This window comes from Rhincodon typus, chromosome 26 (genome assembly GCF_021869965.1).
Source record: "Rhincodon typus isolate 14 chromosome 26, sRhiTyp1.1, whole genome shotgun sequence".
Lineage (NCBI taxonomy): Eukaryota > Metazoa > Chordata > Chondrichthyes > Orectolobiformes > Rhincodontidae > Rhincodon > Rhincodon typus.
The window spans coordinates 18,458,496-18,478,782 of record NC_063357.1 but is presented as its reverse complement, the minus strand read 5'-3'; the positions used below and the strand labels follow the sequence as shown (position 1 = coordinate 18,478,782).

Genomic DNA, 20,287 nt, shown 5'->3' with positions numbered 1-20,287 from the left:
TGAATTTTTTTTTTCTTTAAAATTCATTTGTGGGATGTGGGCATCACTGGTTGGTCAGCATTTACTGCCCATCACTAGTTGTCCTTGAGAAGGTGATGGTGAGCTGTCTTCTTGAACCACCACAGTCCAACTGCTCTGGGTTGATCCACAATTCCGTTAGAGAGGGAATTCCAGGATTTTGACTCAGTGACAATGAAGGAACAACGATATATTTCCAAGTCGGGATGATGAGTGGCTTGGAGAACTTGCAGGTGGTGGTGTTCCTCTGTATCTGCTGCCCTTGCCCTTCTAGATGGAAGTGGTCATGGGTTTGAAAGGTGCTGTCTGAGGATCTTTGGTGAATTTCTGCAGCACATCTTGTAGACAGAACACACTTTCAACCTCTAACTTATTCATCTATCCAATTACATGAAATGAATCATTTTGGCTTGCAGCAGTGAACAATTAAACGGAAAGAATGCACCTGAAGCTTTATATTATATTTATAACTTCTGGTGTTTCACCAGATTAAATATACATCATGACAGTGCTCAATATTTCAAAGGGTAACATTTTAAATAAAGGAATACCATACATTTGGGTTGAGTTGAATTTCCTTTAAATGCAAAAGCCTCATACAAGAAAAGCTAAAAAAAGACAAAACATACAAGCAAAACTACAGAGATGATACGAGCACCAAAGATTACTGGTTTCACTACTGTTAAAGTACATTTACCTATAAAAAGAAGCAATGTCTAACCAACACAGTACGGCACAAGACATTGTATTATTTAACATGCAAAAAACCAAGTTGAATACTTGAATAAAATTAAAATGGTTAGGAGTGATTCGAGGAGGATCACACTTCTACCACCAACTTGAATATCAGCTTTGCTACTTGCATGAGCAAAAGCAAGGACTTTTTAAAACAGAAGAGGGAAATACCAACTATAAAGCAATAGAAGTTCAAAAGATACAAGTATATTTTGCTTAAATAAGAAACATCTCTTTTGACTCAACCGATCTACAGTTCAAAACCTCTCGGTTAGTCAAGTTCTGTATTTTCTCTCCGGTGTTTTAGCTCAATAAAACTTATTGTCCAAACACCACTCTCCTGTTGTTATAAGAACATAAGAAATGACAGTTGCAGAAGAACAGATAGCCCTCTCAAGCATGCTCCAAAATTCAATAAGATTATAGCTGAACTGACATTAAATCCAGTTTCTCACCTATTCATCACAATGACTGAGCATGCACAACTCCCTGGAGTAGAAAGTTTCAAAGCTGCACAACTATTCAAGTGAAGAAATGGTTCAGTCCTAAACAGCCAACCTGTGCCTTATATCTCATAGTTACTCTCAAATCAAGAGTGAAACAACCTCTCAGCATCTGTCAATCATTGTAAGAATTTTATGTTTCACAGAAATCATCTCCCATCCTTCAAACCAAAGAATTTGGCACATTCTACTCACACACAAGAATTTGATAGCTCTCATTCCACCCATTAGGGAGGGTAAACCTTCCGTTCATAAGGAGACCAAAGCCGTGGATAGGATTCCATACACTATTTTAGACCCCAAGGGGTTGCTTGCCTCCATAATTTCTTGCTCCACTTCCTGTTTATTGCACACATCTAAATACCCAAATCCTAAATATCAATATGTTCTGGTTCTGGCTTTTAAAGAAAAAAATGCTCTGATTTTATATTCTTCTTTCCAAAGTGGATAAATGTCATACTTCATTTATCAGCATCTTCCCTAGTTAACATCGTGCATCTCTCCTGACATGTGATTTACACCACTTACTTTTTTTCATTTTGTCCAGTTCCAAAGACCTGTTCAGGTGTATCCTGATCACGTGCAACATTTCTGGCTGGCAGAATTTGCAATTATGGGCATTACGTAGCCAGTATTCTTTTCAAATTCAGAACAATGAATCATAACTTAATAGAAACATATATAGTCAATGGGCTTGACAAGGTAGATGCTGACAATTCTTCCCCCCCCCGAACACGGGGTCACAATCTCTGGTTAAGGGCCATGATGGGTGCAATTTCTTCAAAGCATCCTCCTTGAATTCACATCACTGTCTCATCCCTGAATTTTGTTGCTTTGCCATTGACAGCAATGCCTTCAGTTATCTTGTTCATTGGTTAAAGAATTTTCTTTTTCAATCTCTCAGTCGCTCTCCATAAAAATCATTTCAACCAAACATTTGGTTGGTGTCAGATTTTGTAGAAATACATTCTTGTGAAGTGCCTTAAGACATTTTAATGTGAGAAAGTGCTGCCTAAATGGAAGGTGTTGTTATTTATAGAATAATTCATCTCAGCATTCCGATTTCTCCTCAATCATAGAATCATCATTGAAATCCTACAGTGCGGAAGCAGATCATTTGGCCCATTGAGTCCATACCGACCCAATGAAGAGCGTCCCAACGAGACCCACCCTATCCCTGTAACATTGTCACACAGTCACATGACTATGGCAAGCAAGCCAGAAGACAAAGGGTACAATTGCATTTCTTCAAACAATGGTGGAGCTGGCTCTCTGGTCTCTATCAACAAGTTCTCCTATCTTGTCTGCGAGATTGTGAACAACATATCTTAGCAAGACTCCTGTTTGAAGACTTAATTATACACCAGTAAGACATTTCAGTCTTTCACATCTTTTATGGTCTACTTGCATGCAATTAGTGGAAAACTGAGCTGTTCTGCAAAGTCAAGTAATAACAGAATGCCTACAGTGTGGAAGCGGGCCAACCGGCCCATCGAATCACACCAACCCTTCAAACAGCATCTCACCCAGACCACCCCCACCCCAACCTTGCATGTCCCTTGGCTAAAACAAATAGCTTGCACTCCCTGGACACTATGTGAACTTAGCATGGCCAATCCATCCAACCTCGACATCTATGGACAGTGGAAGGAAACCAGTGCAGTTGGAGGAAATCCATGCAGGCACTGGGAAAATGTGTGAACTCCACTCTGACAGTCACCCAAGTGTGGAATTGAACCCAGGTACCTGGTGCTGTGAGGCAGCAGTGCTAACTACTGAGCCACTGCGTCGCCCTCCAAAAGCCTGGATTCATAAAGTTACATTGCCCGAGACTCCACTGCAAATTACCTTAACTACATTTTCAGAAGTTAAAGTATATTGTAAACAAAAGAGGGGAAGTAGCGTTATCTTTCAAATAATGGCTTTTACTATGTATTCGATTTTCTGGTTGTTTAACAAAAAGGTATGAATTGCAGGTAAATCATGCAGCACTTAAAGCTTTGAAATACACAATTGCATTTGAGAAAATAAAATTAAATAGTAAGAAATTGTGATATTGTAAGAAAAAGGCAACAGTCTCATAAAAAAGAAACCTTGGGCGCGAGGGAAAGGAATAAAAATTAACAGCATCTGCTCAAAGACCACGCAATGATAAAACCTCATCTATACCTGTGAATGTAACAGGATTCCTCCAATTTATTGATCAATAAAATCAGAAATTTGTACCAAGGCTCCATTTGATCTGCTTTGATTTATGTTGCCTGGGTTTCAGATAAAAAGAATAAACCATGCCAGTTTTAAAAAAAAGCTGAGCATACACAAGAATCAACCCTTAGTTTGAAGTTTAGCCAACCCATTAAATCCAAGCTGTGATAACACATTTTCACATTACATTAGTCATTTAGAACACTATGGCAAGTTTTGTTGCAAAATATCTAGTCTTACATTTGTCCGTGATTGTAATTTTGAATATGCTTCACTATATTAAAAAAAGTTTTTAAAACTTGATACATCTTTGGCCTCAGATGCACAATATTGAATTCTAACATATACAGTCAATTCACTAGCAATTAACAATACAGTTTAATAGAAATTAAACTATACAAATTAACCAAATTTAATGTAAGGCTGAAAGGTATATAATGTAAGTAATTTTATGCAGCTACTGGAACTGGTTGCCTCAATACTGTTAATATCTTCAAACAATAGCTTAAAAAAAGATTTCATCTGAACAAAGCAGTAAACTTAACTGAAATTGAGATAGGATTTATTTTCAATAAATTTGGATAATAACCTATGCAATACCTTTACACAGGTCGCTCCAGATGCTGGACTGTAGAATAAAAGGTTTGCAAATGACAAATCCGGAGTCTAGATTTACACCACTGAGCTATTTTAATAGAATTGAGAGGAATTAAGATAGGTTTAAATGAGGTTTCTGTCGGGCTTGGGAAATTTATTCTGCTCATTATGTTATCCTTACAAAAACATAATTTCACAAGAAATCTCAAAGCTGTCTATGTTATTTAGTTATGTAATATCATTCATATATTCAAAAGACTCACTAAAATCATCCAGCGTTTTTAAAATGGGAACTGCACCAGTTGACCTATCAAAATTAGACAGGATGGAAAATTGAAATTAAAACAAAAAAAATCATACCAGCAAGTATCATTCGCAGACAGGAAGGGAACACCCAATATCAATATGAGAGATGAGGATGCGAGGGCACAGCCTCAGAGCGAAGGGATGTCCCTTTGGAACTGAGAAGAGGAATTTCTTCAGCCAGAGAGCAGTGAATTTGTGAAGCTCAGTGCCACAGAATGCTGTAGAGGCAAGTCATTGAGTGTATTTAAGACAGAGATAAATAGGTTCTTGATTAGTAAGGGGATCAAAGGTTACAGGAAGAAGGTAGGAAAATGGGATCAGAAAAAAAAAAGCAATGATTGAGTGGCAGAGCAGACCTGACAGGTCAAATTGCTTAATTCTGCTCCTATATCGTGGTCTTGAGTGTCAAAAATCAAAATCTCTGAAGGCAGTGCCCAACTGCCTGTTGGAAAAATTCCTGTCATGCTTTTCTTCTTCTCCATATCCTCTTAGATGGTATACTGATCAAGATGATGGACAAACAATACGTCCAACTTTTCAAATAGATGACTGAAAAATACCTTCTCCTGAAAAGTCTCTAATCAATGTAGGCCACATCCCTGGGCAAAAATAAGCACTAAGCCAGAATATGAAGAGTCTAGCAATCTTTGCAACAATGGGTAAATTCACTTGAGCAAATGATTGAGGGCAGCACAGGTTTCGTTTTTAACCTGGTACCCATTTTCATACATAACACCAGTTTTTAAAAAAAAAAAATACAGATGAGCAAAGGGGGTAATGTGAATAAATTCCTACGTGATTTTATTGCTCCCAGATGCAATTCAGGAACATGCAATTTGTGATACTCACAAAAATGACATTAAAACCATAAATCACAGAAGACTTCCATTTATCTTGAAGGACTGAGGGATGATAAGATTCAGGTAATATTTGGTCATGGGCACATTCACATAGCACCAGTATTACATTCGGAATACAGAAACTGGCACATAGAACGTTACTGCTTTTATGTAGTTTTAAAACTAACAAGAACACAACATTGATTCTGTGCAATCTTCAGTCGTTTTACTTAATCGAGGGACAGAGTGAGACACACAGACAGAGGTCTGCAGTGCAGACAAAAAGGTCCTTCAGCTCACTGAGTCTCTGTTGATCAAAACCAACCACCTAACTATTCTAATACCATTTTCCAGTGCTTGACCCATAGTCTGGCATGCCTTGCATCCAAATACTTAAATGTTGAGGATTTCTGCCTCTCTCGTGTTTACAGATAAAGGGCTGGTGCTCACAATTTCACCACCTTGCAACAGAACATGATATGGCTAATTACAAAAACTAATCAATTTGTGATCTAAAATAACTGAAGAATACAAAATGATAATGTACAAACTTGTTCAAATCTTAATGTTTGATCTGCAGTCTATAAAAACTCTCAATCATTTAGAAAAAAAAAACAACAGGTTGAGAGTACCTTTGGGTGACAGTCTAGTGTAATGATGAGCAAAGGAATTTTTTGTGGAATGTTCATTTGAACAGTAACAACTGGAATGGTAACAGCGTATGTAGTCTGAAGGTCAGCAGGAAAACACGAATAGTCAATTCTAGAAGAGACACGCATCAATCTGGGTTTTGGCAGGAGATGGGCTGAGGAAATGTTGGAGACAAGTGACGTTCTGGAAATGGAAGTAGGTGGTCTTTGCGACACTGAAAATATGAGATCAGAGCGAGTTAATTTTTGAGAGATGGAAAACGGAAACTTAATTGTTTATTGTAATGACTCATTTCTTTATCTTAAGATTTGTACTCAATCCAAGTTAGGTTGATTGGACTTAACTGTTGAAAAGACACACCGCAGTGTGATATTTTACGACATTGAGATTGCAGAAAAATATACCTGTATTCTCCTTAAAAAATCTGCCATTACCTTTCAACATATTAAGGTTATGGAAATCTTAAGACATAATATAGAAGTCTTATACACTTTACAAATATTACACACCTTGAAAGAGTGAATTTCATTGCTCTTATTTCGGTCGGGGATTTCTGACCTGTTTACTTCCTGGAATAAAAACATAACCTCGCTTCTTTCCTTCAACGCAAGCAGTCTTCTTAAGACCATTTTCATGTCCCTTTTAGTCTCTGTCTCCAGCAAGTTCAAGGAATTCATGGCTTTGTTACTAAAAAGGCCCATCTAATTGGTAGCCTCTGCCATTTCTCTGCCTTTCTCAATGTACCAGCCCAAATTTCCTTTCAGGCTTTCCCTCACCACCCCCTCTCTAATCCCTGAACATGCAACTTTTTGTTCTCTCTCATCCATTTCCACTAAATTATTCAAAATCTGATTTGCTTGTGTGGTTCCCAAGATAGTTGACCTTGGCAGCTGTTTTGTTCTCCTGATGTTCCCTTCCTCTCTCCTTGAAATTTACTGTCATCAACCCACTACTAATTGGGTTAACCTGATATTTCTGAAAACCTCCATCGGAGGGGGCATGGATGTTGGAGATGTCAAGTGTCTGAATATGGTGTCACCTTCCAAATCTATCCCAATGAAACTTCATTGGCTGGAATGTTTAAATTCCTCCAGTCAGGTTTCTGCCCCATCATATTACTGACAAGGCTCTTTATCTAAATCACTGATGACATCCGATGCAACAACGACAAAAGTAAACTGTACCACTCCATCCTTTGACATGATCCTTCTCCATCAAAAGCCACCTGGTTGGGACTGAAATCTAGCTGGTTCAAATCTTATCGAAACATAACCAAGCTATCAGCTGCAAAGGTTTCTCCTTCCACACTATCATCTCATGCACCCCCAAGGATTACTCTTGGAAGCCTAATTCTCAGCCACATGATATTTTGCCAATATCATCCAAAAAACAGTAGCTGGAACACATACTGACAATACACACCACTACCTTACTACTTCTTCTGATCTTTCCACTGTTTCTAAATTGCGAGTCTGTTGTCCAACATCGAACACTGGATGAGCAGAAACCTCCTCCAAAATGAATATCAGGAAGACTGAAGACATTGTCTTCAATGCACTATTACAATATTGCTTCCCCTGCCATCAACTCCATCCCTCTGCTAGACATCTGTCCAAGATTGAACAAGACCATTGCGACCTCAGCATAATGGTGACCCCGAGACGAGCTTTCAACCTCGTATCTACACCATCAAGGACACCTCCATAACATCTCTCAATTCTACCTCTGTCTCAACCTTTTGCTGCCACAACTCTCATGAGAAAGCCTTTGTTACTTCCAGACTTGACACTACGATCACATTCCAGGCCAGCCTCCTACACTTTATCTTCTGCAGCTTGTAACTTAACTCTCGTTAAATCCTGCTCATGCAGACGTATATTGGTGCCAATTTAAGCACTACTTAATTTAAAATTTGTCCAACACTCAATTCTTTCACATTTCCACAATTGCTAGTCCTACAACCCTCAAATGCTTTTCGAATTTCAGCATCTTACACAACCCCAATTTAAATTGCCCGACCACCGGTGATCACGCATTCAATTTTCAACACCACTGTTCCAAAATTTCCTCCATAAACCTTTTTCAGTTTCCTCCTTCAAGACACTCCTTAAAACCTCTCTTTGACCAATCGTTTGGTTATACCTCTTAATATCACTTTACGCATTTTAGATCATGGGATACACAAAATACCTACACAGCATGGAAACAGGCCCTTCAGCCCAACAAGTCCACACTGACCCCCACAGCATCCCACCCAGACCCATTCCCCTATAACCCACCAAATCTAAACGCTCCTGAACACTACGGGCAATTTAGCATGTCCAATCTACCTTACCTGCACATGCTTGGACTGTGGGAGGAAACCAGAGCACCTGGAGGAAATGCATGCAGACACGGGGAGAATGTGCAAACTCCATACAGACAGTCGCCCGAGAGTGGAATTGAACCAGAGTCCCTGGCACGGTGAGGCAGCAGCGCTAAACACTGAGCCACCGTGCCGCCCGATATTCATAGAGTCATAGAATCCCTACTATATGGAAATAGGCCATTTGGCCTAACTAGTCCACACCACCCCTCCGAAGAGCATCCCACCCCGACCCACTCCCCTGTCCCTGCATTTCCCATGTCTAACCCACCTAACCTAAACATCCCTGGACACTATGGGCAATTTAGCACGTCCAAGCCACCTAGCCTGCACATCTTTGCACTGTGGAAAGAAACCGGTGCACTTGGAGGAAACCCACGCAGACATGGGCAGAACGTCTGTGGGGAGTTTGCACACAGTTGCCCAAGGGTGGAATTGAAACCAGGTCCCTGGTGCTGTCAGGTAGCAGTGTTAACCACTGAGCCACCGTGCCACTGTTTTATAGTAATTCTGACAGGAACTTTTGATGCATTATTGTCCATTTGTAGAGCAGTTTTAACAAGCTGTTTTTCATCCTAAGTCTCCAAGTTAGTAACATCAGCAATGTAAAATCAGATAAACTTCAGGTTTAACAAGTTGAGAAGCGTGCATATTATGGGTGCATGGACTTAAAAACTTTATACATGGCCACAAATACACCACAGAACAAATCCACAAGACAATAAAAAAGTTGAGACCATGGTCCAGAATCAGGGTTCACATCAGACTTTGTGACACTAGCATTCTTAGCAAACTTTGGAACCAAGATAGATAATATAAAAAAAAACAGAAGAGTTACTTGCGGACAGGCTGTCATACAAAGAAGCGGGCATGGACAGCAAACAAGTCAGCAATGGAAAGATAACAACATTTGGGAAAATAGGTTTTCGAAAATCTCTAGACCAGCTCAAAAGATATGGAAAACAGGCCAGTTCCAGCACCCTCACAAACTTTAGATCTGTGCGTCACGGCACTATACCACACTATACAGTGCAGCTACAACAAAAGAAAAAGGACAGCCAAATGCTAATCGAGAAGAATGATTAAGTTGTGTTCAACAACTGTAAACAAAAAAATCTACTATACCAAAATTAAAAAGGCAAACTTGCTCAACCATAATGTAAAACCTAACTCCAATAATTTCCTCTCATCAGGATAGTATCTAATGTATGCCAATTTTATGAACTGTGTCAGGATCCTACTTAAAAAGTTTATTAGCGAAAAACGAAATCATTTTGGCAAACTTGATCTTGATCTGCTCAAGATATGATTTGCAAAGTGTTAAAATGTAAAACCAGCCTAATGGTCTCACTAATCCACCTGATTTATTAAATGCGCTTAAAATGAATGTGCCAAACTGAATACCCATTTTGAAACAAGCACTTTCCTAATTCATTGCTGTTAATTAGCATATACTTATCTGTCAATTACTCTTTAGTGCATAAAAAGATAAAGCTAGCTAAGAAACAATATAACATTTAAGGTCGTCTAGCAGTCCAGTGACATTATAATTTCTCGCCATGATTTAGGAAAGTGATGATTTTTAAAGTCAATGTAGCATATTCAAACAAATGGAGACTCTCCTCCTGTTGATTCCAACATTCTCAAATAAGTTCAAAATAGAATAACAGCTATAATACTCAAAGACGGCTGCATTTTCTTTAAAAATTACATCTGTTAAAAGTTCCAGAGTCACCGATTTAGTGCTTGTTCTCAAACTCATAATAACAAGACAATCAACTAAAGGTCCAATCTCATAACTCCAAAAAAATAAATTACTGGCCTAATTTAAAAAAAAACACATCGAGGCACTCATTTGACCAGCAAATTAACTTTCAATAATGCAATATTCCTGTTTAGTTCAATGAATACAGAACTATTATTCTCTAGTTCCTCAACCATCGTAGAAACAGGTCTGGTCTTTATCACTTCACAACTCGAGGGGTTGCTGGATGCAAGTTGACTGGCGTCTACACTTCAAAGTCTGTTTTGAGATATCTGGCATACATAAAAAGTGCTATATAAATGCAAGTCACATCTACTGAGTTCTTTGTATTATTACACATTGTCAAATGGCTGGATGAGATCACAAACTTAATTAATTAAGAGCATCAACATATGTTTAACAGTTCTCCAAAAATAATCCAGTAAAACTTCGTGTCGTTTGATCCAATATATCTTCAGATATTAACTATTTTGGCCACATAATACTTTTAAAAAACCTCTACAAGTATAGTTTTCAATTGCTGATTTAGTAAATTTACATTGACAAACCATTATTATCCACCCGGGTTTTTAAAAACAGTCTGAAAATTAAATCTATTCAGCTTAGCAAATCATTCATAACGGAAGAGGCAAAATACAAAGTAACTTCACAACACAATTAATTGACTCAATGTTCTCAATCACAGTCACCACCTCTGAAATGAACCGTGAGCAAGGAAGAAGTGTCAACTGTTCAAACAAATATTGAGGCTTCTATACTGATAGAAGCTTCATCCTTAAAAATCACAGTCTTTTGTCCTTTTTAGTTTTAGAATGTCTGACCATATGTGTTAGTATTTTCCATGATGTTTCTGGATTTTGCTTGATCATTTCAATATTGTAGGTCAACGATTCTATGGTGCTAGCTGTAACGCATCAGTTTTATAACAGGATGTATGGAGTCTGTTACGGTTAACCCAAGTTCTTAAGAGCATTTTATTATTCAAATTACATAATTAACCTGTTTTGCTAAAGGCTGGTTTTTAAATCAGTTGGAACTAAAGTGAAATAGCCACATAAATATTGTGGCTACAAGAGTAGATCAGAGGCTCACAATCCTACAGCATGTATTTTCACCTCCTGACTCCCAAAGTCAATCCACCAGCTACAAGGTTCAAGTCAAGACTGTGATGGAATATTCCTCACATACCTGGCTTAGTACTGCTCCATCACTTAAAGCCTGTCACAATCCAAGACAAAGCAGCCTGCCTGATCCACAAACGTTCACTCTCTCCACAACTACCTACACAAGAAGTAGTGTGCACCATCCACAAGATGCACTGCAGAAATTCACCTACGCTCATTAGACAGCACCGCTCAAACCTATGTGGACTACCACTTAGGAGGGCAGGCAAATGGAGATGCGAGACCACCACATGCAGGTTCTCCAAGCCACAAACTATCCTGATCTTGAAAAGATAGTTATTTTTTGTCACTGAGTCAAAATCCCGTAACTCCTTCCCCAACATCTTCCCTCCCCAACCAAATAGTTCAAAAGTAGTAGATCAAGGTGGTGACTCATCATCACCTTACCAAGGACAATTAACGATAGGCAATAGATACTACCCAAGTGAGCGAAGTCAAATGAATAAAAACATGCTGGTCATTGTCCTATCGAGAAAAAAAGCCTTCAGACAGGTTCCTCAATATGACGACATAACGTAGGAACAAAGTTAAACATTTCCTCTTACTAGTTGACTCATACTTCCATTTCTTCAGGGGTAATCCTTTACAGTAAGAATCATGTCAAAACTCTGCTTGTGGTGACGTGGATCAGAAACAGAGAGACCCAACTTCACAACTTTTGCAAAACCTCTGCACAACAAATTAAGTGTTTCCAAAGACAGAGTTTCTTCCAAGGGTATAAAGCCAAACATCTGGTTATCTAATTAATTTTGATAGGAAAAATATGGGAAACACTATTGCAGTCCTCAGAGCAATCAGAATACAATCTTATCAAGAAAACCACTGCTCCCTCTATGTAGCTAATATTTACTAGAAAGTCATCTAATTAGGCTCTACTATTACTAAACAAAATCAACAGGTGCCATCAGTTGCACAAAATCAGCCCGAAGTATTACAACTCATATCCTGTAAAGAATTTCAGTTAAAATGATCAAACTTCAAACACTGTCCCTGTTAGCATAACATTATGTACTCTACTTCACCCAAAAAACCCCAGCGTGAAAATTATAGAACAGATCAGCATCTGCAATTACCACTAAAACACCCAGCGTTTTAAAATTAACGGGCATCATGGTATTCTAGGATTGTCAAAATTAATCTCCACCTTCTAAAATTACAACAGTAGAGACCGAGAAATGCAGTGGCCCAAACATGAAATCACTCCACCGCAAATTTACTCTGAGCCCTTAAGAGTGCAGAGCCTGTGCCATTAAAATGTACTCACTTTCATTAAAGAGGCAGAATTTGAAATTTCCAATTTTTAAAATTCTAAGCAATATAGAATAGATTCATAGAATGGTTATACCGTACAAGTCAGTTGGCTTTTCATTTGCATACTTGTTTGCTCCAATAGGAAACCACAATACATCCATTCACTCACACCCCTGAAAGTTTTTAATGGAGATAATGATTGAACTCTTTTTTGAAAGCCACAATTAAATCTGTTTCCACTACACTCTCAGGTAGTGCATTAGATAATTGTTTACATGAAAACATTTTCCACGCCACCATACATTTTGAACTTCATTCACCCACAATACCTAAAGTGTTGCATGATCATGTAAATGTTATACCAGTTAATCACAAACAGCATCTTAAAATGGTTGGGCACTTTCTTATAATTTGCTTTGCCAAATATAGATCTTCCTGTTTGAACCTGCAAACTTTACAGCAGCAAAGAATTAGTAGAACCCATTCAAGAAAATTTGCTATCACAAAATTCCTGCCGTTTCAAAATTATGACATCTACATTCCACAGAGCCATGCCATTGTTGCATTTTCAAATATACAGTTAAGTCTACATCTTTAGGATGAGGGAAATATACCTTCAACAATTTTAAGCTAATTTTCCATGGTAATTGCATTACACTTTTGTACAAAAGCAACACAAAATAAGCACCTCCAAGTTTAAACATAAGGCAAGAGAAACAGAAAATACAGCCTTTCAAGCCTCTCCGCTATTCAGTATGATGATGGCTGATCATCCAACTCAATATCCGATTTCCACTGTTTATCCATATTCTTTGGCCCCTTTAGCCCCAAGAATGATATCAAACTCCTGGAAAATGTTTAATGTTTTAGCTCAACCACTTTCTGTAGCAAAGAATTGCACAGGCTCACCACTCTGAGTGAAGAAATTTCTCTTCACTTCTCCTTAGTGGCCTACTCCATATAGCAGAACCCCTGGTTCTGCACTCCCCACTCATAAGGAACATCCTTTCCACAGTAACACTGTCTGGTCCTGTTAGAATTTGATAGGTTTCTATGAAATATTCCCATGTCCCCACCCAATGTGCAATCTGCCAGTAAAGCACATAAAACACCTTTCACGCACCCCAGTACAAGCAACAGTAATAAAACAGATCAAAACCAAATCAATTCTTCTAAACTCCAGTAAAAGTAGCTTAAATTAAATAACTTCTGATCATATGGGTTAGTCCTGCCATGTGAGGAATCAGTCTAGCAAACCTGCATTTCACTCCCTCTATAACTACAGCAACCCTTCCTCAAATAAAGAGATCAAAATTGCACACAATATTCCAGACACGGTCTCACCAACTACTTGTATAGCAAGCCATCCCTGCTCCTGCACTTGAATCCTCTCATTATGCCTTCTACACTGCCTGCTGCAACTGCATGCTTACTTTCAGCGATTGGTATGCATGGACATCCAGGTCTCTCTGACCTACCCCTTTCCTCAATCTGCCTTCCTGATTTTGCTTCCAAAATAGATAATCTCACATGTTGTGCACATTTTTCATCTTGCATACATTTGCCAATTCAGTTAACTTGCCAAAATCACACTGAAGTAACTCTGCAACTTCCGCACAGTTCACTTTCCCACCCAGCTTTGTGTCATTTGCATTTAGTACCCTCGTCTAAATTATTTATGCATATTGTTAATATCTGGGGTCCAAACACTGATCTCCACAGTACCTCACAATTTACTAAACAAAAATCCAAAGAACTGCAGATGCTGTAAATCAGAAATAAAGTCAGAAGTTGCTGGAAAAGTTCAGCAGGTCTGGCAGCATCTGTGAAGAGAAATCAGAGTTAATGTTTCGGGTCAAGTTCTGAGGAAGGGTCACCAGACTCGAAATGTTAACTCTGATTTTTCTTCTACCAGACTTGCTGAGCTTTTCCAGCAGCTGTTTTTGTCTCACTATTCACTGCTTGCCATTCAGAAAATGACCTGTTTATTCCTACTCCGATTCCTTCCTACCAAACAGTTCGCCACCCACGACAGTGCACTACTCCCAATTTCATGCACTTAATTTTACATGCTAATCCCTTATGTGGGATCTTATTGAAAGCCTTCTGAAAGCCCAAGTAAATCACATCCACTCATTTCTTATCAACACTATGGGATATATTTTTTGAAAAACTCCAGGAGCTTTGTCAGGCAGGATTTCGTTTTCATTAATTCATGTTTACTTCACCCTATCCTGTCACTGTTTAAATCCAAATTTTGTCAAAAAAATTAAAAATGAGGAAATATCAAGGGTAAGAATAGCTACTTCATTTATTGAGCCTCAAATCAAAACGTTGTAACAAGACAGAAGCCACAGAGCATGGTCAATGACGAAAATGTCAACTCTGCTAGAAACACAAAGACTGCGAGTAAAGAAATTCAGCAGGTCTGGCAGAACATCTGGAGAAAGAAACACAGTTAATGTTTCAAATTTAGTATGACTTCTTAGTGTCATACTGGACTCAGTGTCAACTGTTTTTCCTCTCTCCACAAATGCTACAGACCTGCCGAATATCTCCAACAATTTCTGCACTGGTTTCAGATTTTCAGCATCAGTATTTTGTATTTATGTCAACTCTGCTCTTCTCTCCAAAAATGCTGCCTATACAGCTGAGTATTTCCAATAATCTGGTTTTGTTTCCGATTTCCAGCAGCTGCGTTATTTTGCTTTTGTATAAAGTTACCTGGCATTAAATTACAGGTATAGTTATCAAACAAAACTGATGAGTCAGATACCCACTAAACCACATCCTGCAGGATTGAGAAACAAAACAAAAATGGCACGTCCAAATCTGAGAGTTTAGCCAGTTGCATCTTTTTTAAACAAGAAACAAAAATTCAGTATTAGAGAATATAATTCAGTATTAGAGAATATAAAAGTGAAAAGCAGAACTTGGGGAAAAGTCCCTCAATAAGCACATCAACTTTAATCAAATGTAGCACAATATTAACAATACTGAACCACCACTGTTTCGGGCCCTACCACCACAAAATTTTGCAGCATGTCAAGAAGGCCAATCGTACGCACACAACCAAATAACTGTTTTCACTGCCGAATCTACACAACTGCATCCCAACTTTATACAAATTCATAATTAAATCATAATTAGACTTTGCTTCAACACATAATATTACCAGTTGACAAGTTTCTGTAAAGACCAATTTATCTGGTGTCTCAATGTAAACCTGACATTGCTTACATAGCAGCATCCCCCACGGTGGCAAGAAGATTTGTGCAACTTTCTGCACATAAGAAAAACGCAGGTTTTATGCCCAATTAAGGCTAAAAGCTTCAAAAACTGTCATACAAGTTAAATGCAAAAACTAATCTCACAAGAAACACAGCATAGATTTATGGTTGATTAAAAGCACCAAATAATGGTTACAGACTTATTTTACAATCAACCACTTACTCCATGCAAGAATGCTGCTTTCAAAATCTGGTACACTCAACAGACAAAATACAAATGCTTGAATTTTCATCCTATAAACAATCAAATACCACTATTCTGCATAAACTAAATTTGCCAATACAGTCCAAAGATCATTTGCTCTGGTCAGTAAACATAACCATTCGAAAGAGGGAGGAAGCAGGAAAGCAAATATCAAAACTACTAATGAACAAAGCTGATGGAAAGGGGAATCAGAAATTGATAAAATTTCAGTTTAGACCAATCTTTAGAATGTCACCAAAATGGGAAGGTTAAATACAGCCATTTTCCAGGACCACACCATTCAAGTCAAGAACACTGCTCTACTTGCTTACTGGCCACACAAAAATCACAAAATAGATAGAAGCTCAATTCAGAGACCTGAGCACAAAATTAAGGTTTATGCTGCTGTGCAATACTGAAGGAGTTCTGAATTGTTGAGATGTTACTTTTCCAGGTACAACATTAAAGTTGCATTCTTGGCTGGACGTAAACGATCTCATGGCATTTTGAAGAGCAGGGAAATTACCCCAGTGTCTTGGCAGTATTTAGCCTTCAACTGACACCTGAAACATTTCCTGGTTATTCTCACATTTGTTTGTAAAGCTTGATTTGTTACAATTACTACTGCATTTCTTACTCTACCACTGCTCTATTGGCTACAAAGCTAAATTGTTATGAAAGGCATTAAATTAATGCAAGTCCTGTTCATTTACAATAAAGTTTGACGTTCAATTAAAATTGCCCCAAGAAATAATTCAAAACATTTACTTAGGTTAATTAAATGCTTAAAACATCAAAATAAGTGTTAAAGTTCCAACACTTTGGAATCTGAATAGGCTAGACATTTAGACACAGAATCATTCTCAACGTCCTCAACTGTGTAATAATGCAACACAAGAATTCCAAAACTCAACACAGCCAAGTGCTCCAAAGACTATGACGAATAACAAAACTGGACAATCATACAACCACAATACTGATGACAAGGATGGAGTTCAAGTACAAGCAGACATAAAACCATTAACTAATACATTTTTCTCCTGGAGGAACTCTAGAAATCTAACAAACCAGTTTATAAAAGCAAGACATCAGTGGAAATTTAATAGATTATTCAGATATCAAAAAGTGATCTAACTTGCAAAAAGATATTCTCTGACCTAACTTTAAGTTGTCAGGTGCCAACGTCTTGTAAAGTAGTACTTTGTCCTGCTTGATGTAGATAAATATTAAAATCTAGTGCGTTTTATTTAAGTCAGAGAGATATCTACACTGACCATCCAAGCATTCTCACATTTAAAGACAAAAGTTTTAAAACCTCGATTCGCGCCAGAAAAATTAAAGATAGACTGACATTACAAGACAGAATGGAATAACTTTCATGTAATGCCTATGTATAATTTTAAATCACAAGGATAACATGACTTTCGTGAGTTTTTTTTTTAAAAACAGAATCTTGAAAATGATAAAACAATAAGCGAAAAAGTGTACCGGAGCTTCATCAGAACTCCTCCACTTCTTTCCAAAATCTCTACCAGCCTTGCGAACTCAGTTTAAATCGGACACTAACCTCCAGAACCGAGAAGTCAACTAAAATGGCGCTCCGAGTAGAAAATATAATTTAAACGGAGGTCGCCATGTTGCGTATTTGCAAACACACAAAGTGAAGGAAAGGAAGGCATCCGGCTCGGTGCCTAGATGGGTGCTCAGGGACCAGGCCTATGTGTACGAAACTATCTCCGAGGACAAACAAGGCCATGATGATGAGAAGCAGATAGGTGTGTTTTAGTCACTGTGCCCCTACCCTACCCATCTTACCACCACATACTCTAATGAGACCCTAATTGCAAAGTCAGGAGAAGAGGGTTGCAGTGGCAATGAAGATCCGAATCTGGTGACAGCAGAACCTCCCCCAGTTAACGGGGCCACCACTTGTTTATGCGTATATAGCTTCCTTCACCTTTCTAAAGTTCAGGTCCAGCTTCAGGCTTCGCTCAGACCCCTCAAACGTGGAGGAGGGGCAGGGGGAGAGAAGAGAGCAGGACAAGGAAATCGTTTAGCCGCAGCAACTGCAGTACAGAAATTAGCCACTAAAACACAACCGAGGTCCACACACTGAGGCCAAACCTAGGAAATTACACCTAAAACCACACACCAGCCTGGGAAAGAAAGCAAAGAAGACAAAAAGAAACACACAAAAACCCAAGAAGGTTTAAACCAGAGATAACAAGGTGTAGAGCTGGATGAACCAGGCCGCTCTGGATCAAGAAATCCCCATCCCCAGTGTAACAGATCCCCGAGTTAGGTGTCCCCTCTCCGGAAGAGGGGCTGGAGGAAAGACCGACGCTTGCACCAAGCACTGACCAGCACTGGAGGTGGAAGGCGGCCGGGCAATGGTCGCAGCAGAGCAGGTCTCCCCCCTCCTTGCAACTATCGCAAGTGTCGTGGTTGGTGGCCCGGCCGCTCCGCCTCGGCTCCTTCTCCAGCTTCTTGGCCTTCTTGTCGCTCTCCTCGCTCTTCGGAGGGGCCAGCAACGCTTGGATTTTCTGCAGCGAAGAGAATAAAAACAGGAAGAGAAGGGAGAAGGGTTGGGGGGGGGGGGCGTAAGATTAAACCATTTTCAACGTGCAGGCTGAGAGAGAAGGGAATCAGTAAGAAAGCGGCTCTAAGACTAGACCCAAAACGTTTGTTTATTTAACAAAAAGAAGACGGTCGAGAGAGAAAGATAGATGCCATTTGTACTGAGTTTTTTTTAAAATAAGAGGCAAAAAGAAATGAATTTTGCTGTTTTTAATCCTAATCATGGTTGCGGATTTGTTTGGGCGCGATCAGCAGCTGAGAGGAGCAAAGAAAAAGCCTCACCTCCATCAGCCCTCCGGAGGTATCCAAGTCGTAGACAATCGTCTTGGTCTCCATTTTATCCCACATTCAACACGGCCGCTTTTCTTTTCCTTTTTTAAAAAAAAGGTGGAGAGGCAGCAACAGCCAAGTTCCCCCCCCTTGAGCCGTCACCAACACCCACAAAAAATCCGTAAGGGGGGGGGAAAAAAGAGACAAAAATGGGGGTTTGGGGGTGGAAAAGGGGCGGGGGGGGGGGGGCTGTTCACCCCCCTCGAACCCTGGCTTAGCTTCCCACTTTCTCGGCCAAAGCGAAGGCACAGGTCGGGATCAATGTCCGAGGAAAAACAATCAGAATAATAATAATAATAGTAATAATAATAATATTTATAAATCCACAAGAAATCCCGGCTCGCGATTCAACGGGCTCCGGCGACAGCAGCAGCAACAACGCAGCCAGGCCTCGGCCGGGGCCTAACCGACACGAAGCCTTCCCTGGGCGACAATAATATTCGTGTCGAACCACTTGCTTTCCATCCGTGCGAAAAGACCCCCCCAGAGGCACCACCATGAAGCGGATAAATCCTGAAGCCGGACGGACTGTCGGGAAGGAGGAGAAGGCCGCGGCTGCCAGAGGCGCTCTGTCACCCGGTTCTCGGTGCTGTCTGGAGGCCGCCAGCACATACACAAACACTCGGAGGCCAGGCTGCTCGCTTTACATTTTTTTCTCTCTCTCTCTGCCTCCAAGTTGGCGCAAACTTTCCACACACACACACACCACACGTACTGCGCAAGCGCCTCCAGGTTGATGGGGGGAGGGGAGAGGAAGGGGAGGAAAAGAGAAGAAAGGGAGGAACGATTGCGCACGCGCCGGGCCTTTCCGAGAATGTAGCCAACGCGCCTGCGCGACCGGCCGTTGGTTTTTTTTGTTACTCTCTCGCTGCGCCTGCGCTCCCGACACACAGCCACCGGCGCCAATTGCGCACGCGTGCCCGTCGGAAGGGTGAGGGGCTGAGGCTGCGCGATCATCCCTTGACGTCAGCCCCCGACTCCCCGTCGCGTGATCGCGAGCCGGGCAGCGCTCGGCCAATCCACTTCCACTCGCTTCCCCCCTCCCGCCCTACTTCCCACCACCCTAACCTTACAAGCCCTTCCCCTCCCCCACCATCCATTCACTTCGGCATCTCTTTGGCTGCCGCCTCTGGCCAGAGACGGCAGGACAACTCCGCATGCGCAGCCTGCCTCCCGCACAACGACCCCCAATTACTGCGCATGTCTTATGTCAAGAGCGCAGTAGGTAGTAACGTGAGGACGCGGCTTCTTGGGAGTTGTAGTGTAAGTTACAAGGGTACCTTGAATCTCTAGCAGCTTCCAAATCCGACAAACTTGCGAATTGCTATTTGCACTTATTTGTCCTGTCAGTCCTTGACCTTAACTTGGAGCTTTGCCCTCAAGTTATTTGATTTTGTAGACATGGACAAAGAAAGTTCATGTGTACAATCATTTCATATTTTATCATGTCAACATATGCTGTGACCTGTGATGAAAAGTGTCAGTAG

The 20,287-nt window shown here is 40.0% G+C and overlaps 1 protein-coding gene across 1 annotated transcript in view; it reads right to left on the bottom strand.

Annotated features, from left to right (window-relative positions):
• phf12b (PHD finger protein 12b) overlaps positions 1-19,579 on the bottom strand; it is a 139,041-nt gene extending 119,462 nt beyond the window's left edge. The window contains exons 1-2 of the mRNA XM_020529807.2: positions 18,753-19,579; positions 18,255-18,436 (exon numbers count right to left, since the gene is read on the bottom strand). Coding sequence (XP_020385396.1) covers positions 18,255-18,436; positions 18,753-18,818 — 248 coding nt within the window. The 5' untranslated portion in view covers positions 18,819-19,579. The remainder of the gene's footprint in view (positions 1-18,254; positions 18,437-18,752) is intronic.
• Between the last annotated feature and the right edge of the window lie 708 nt (positions 19,580-20,287).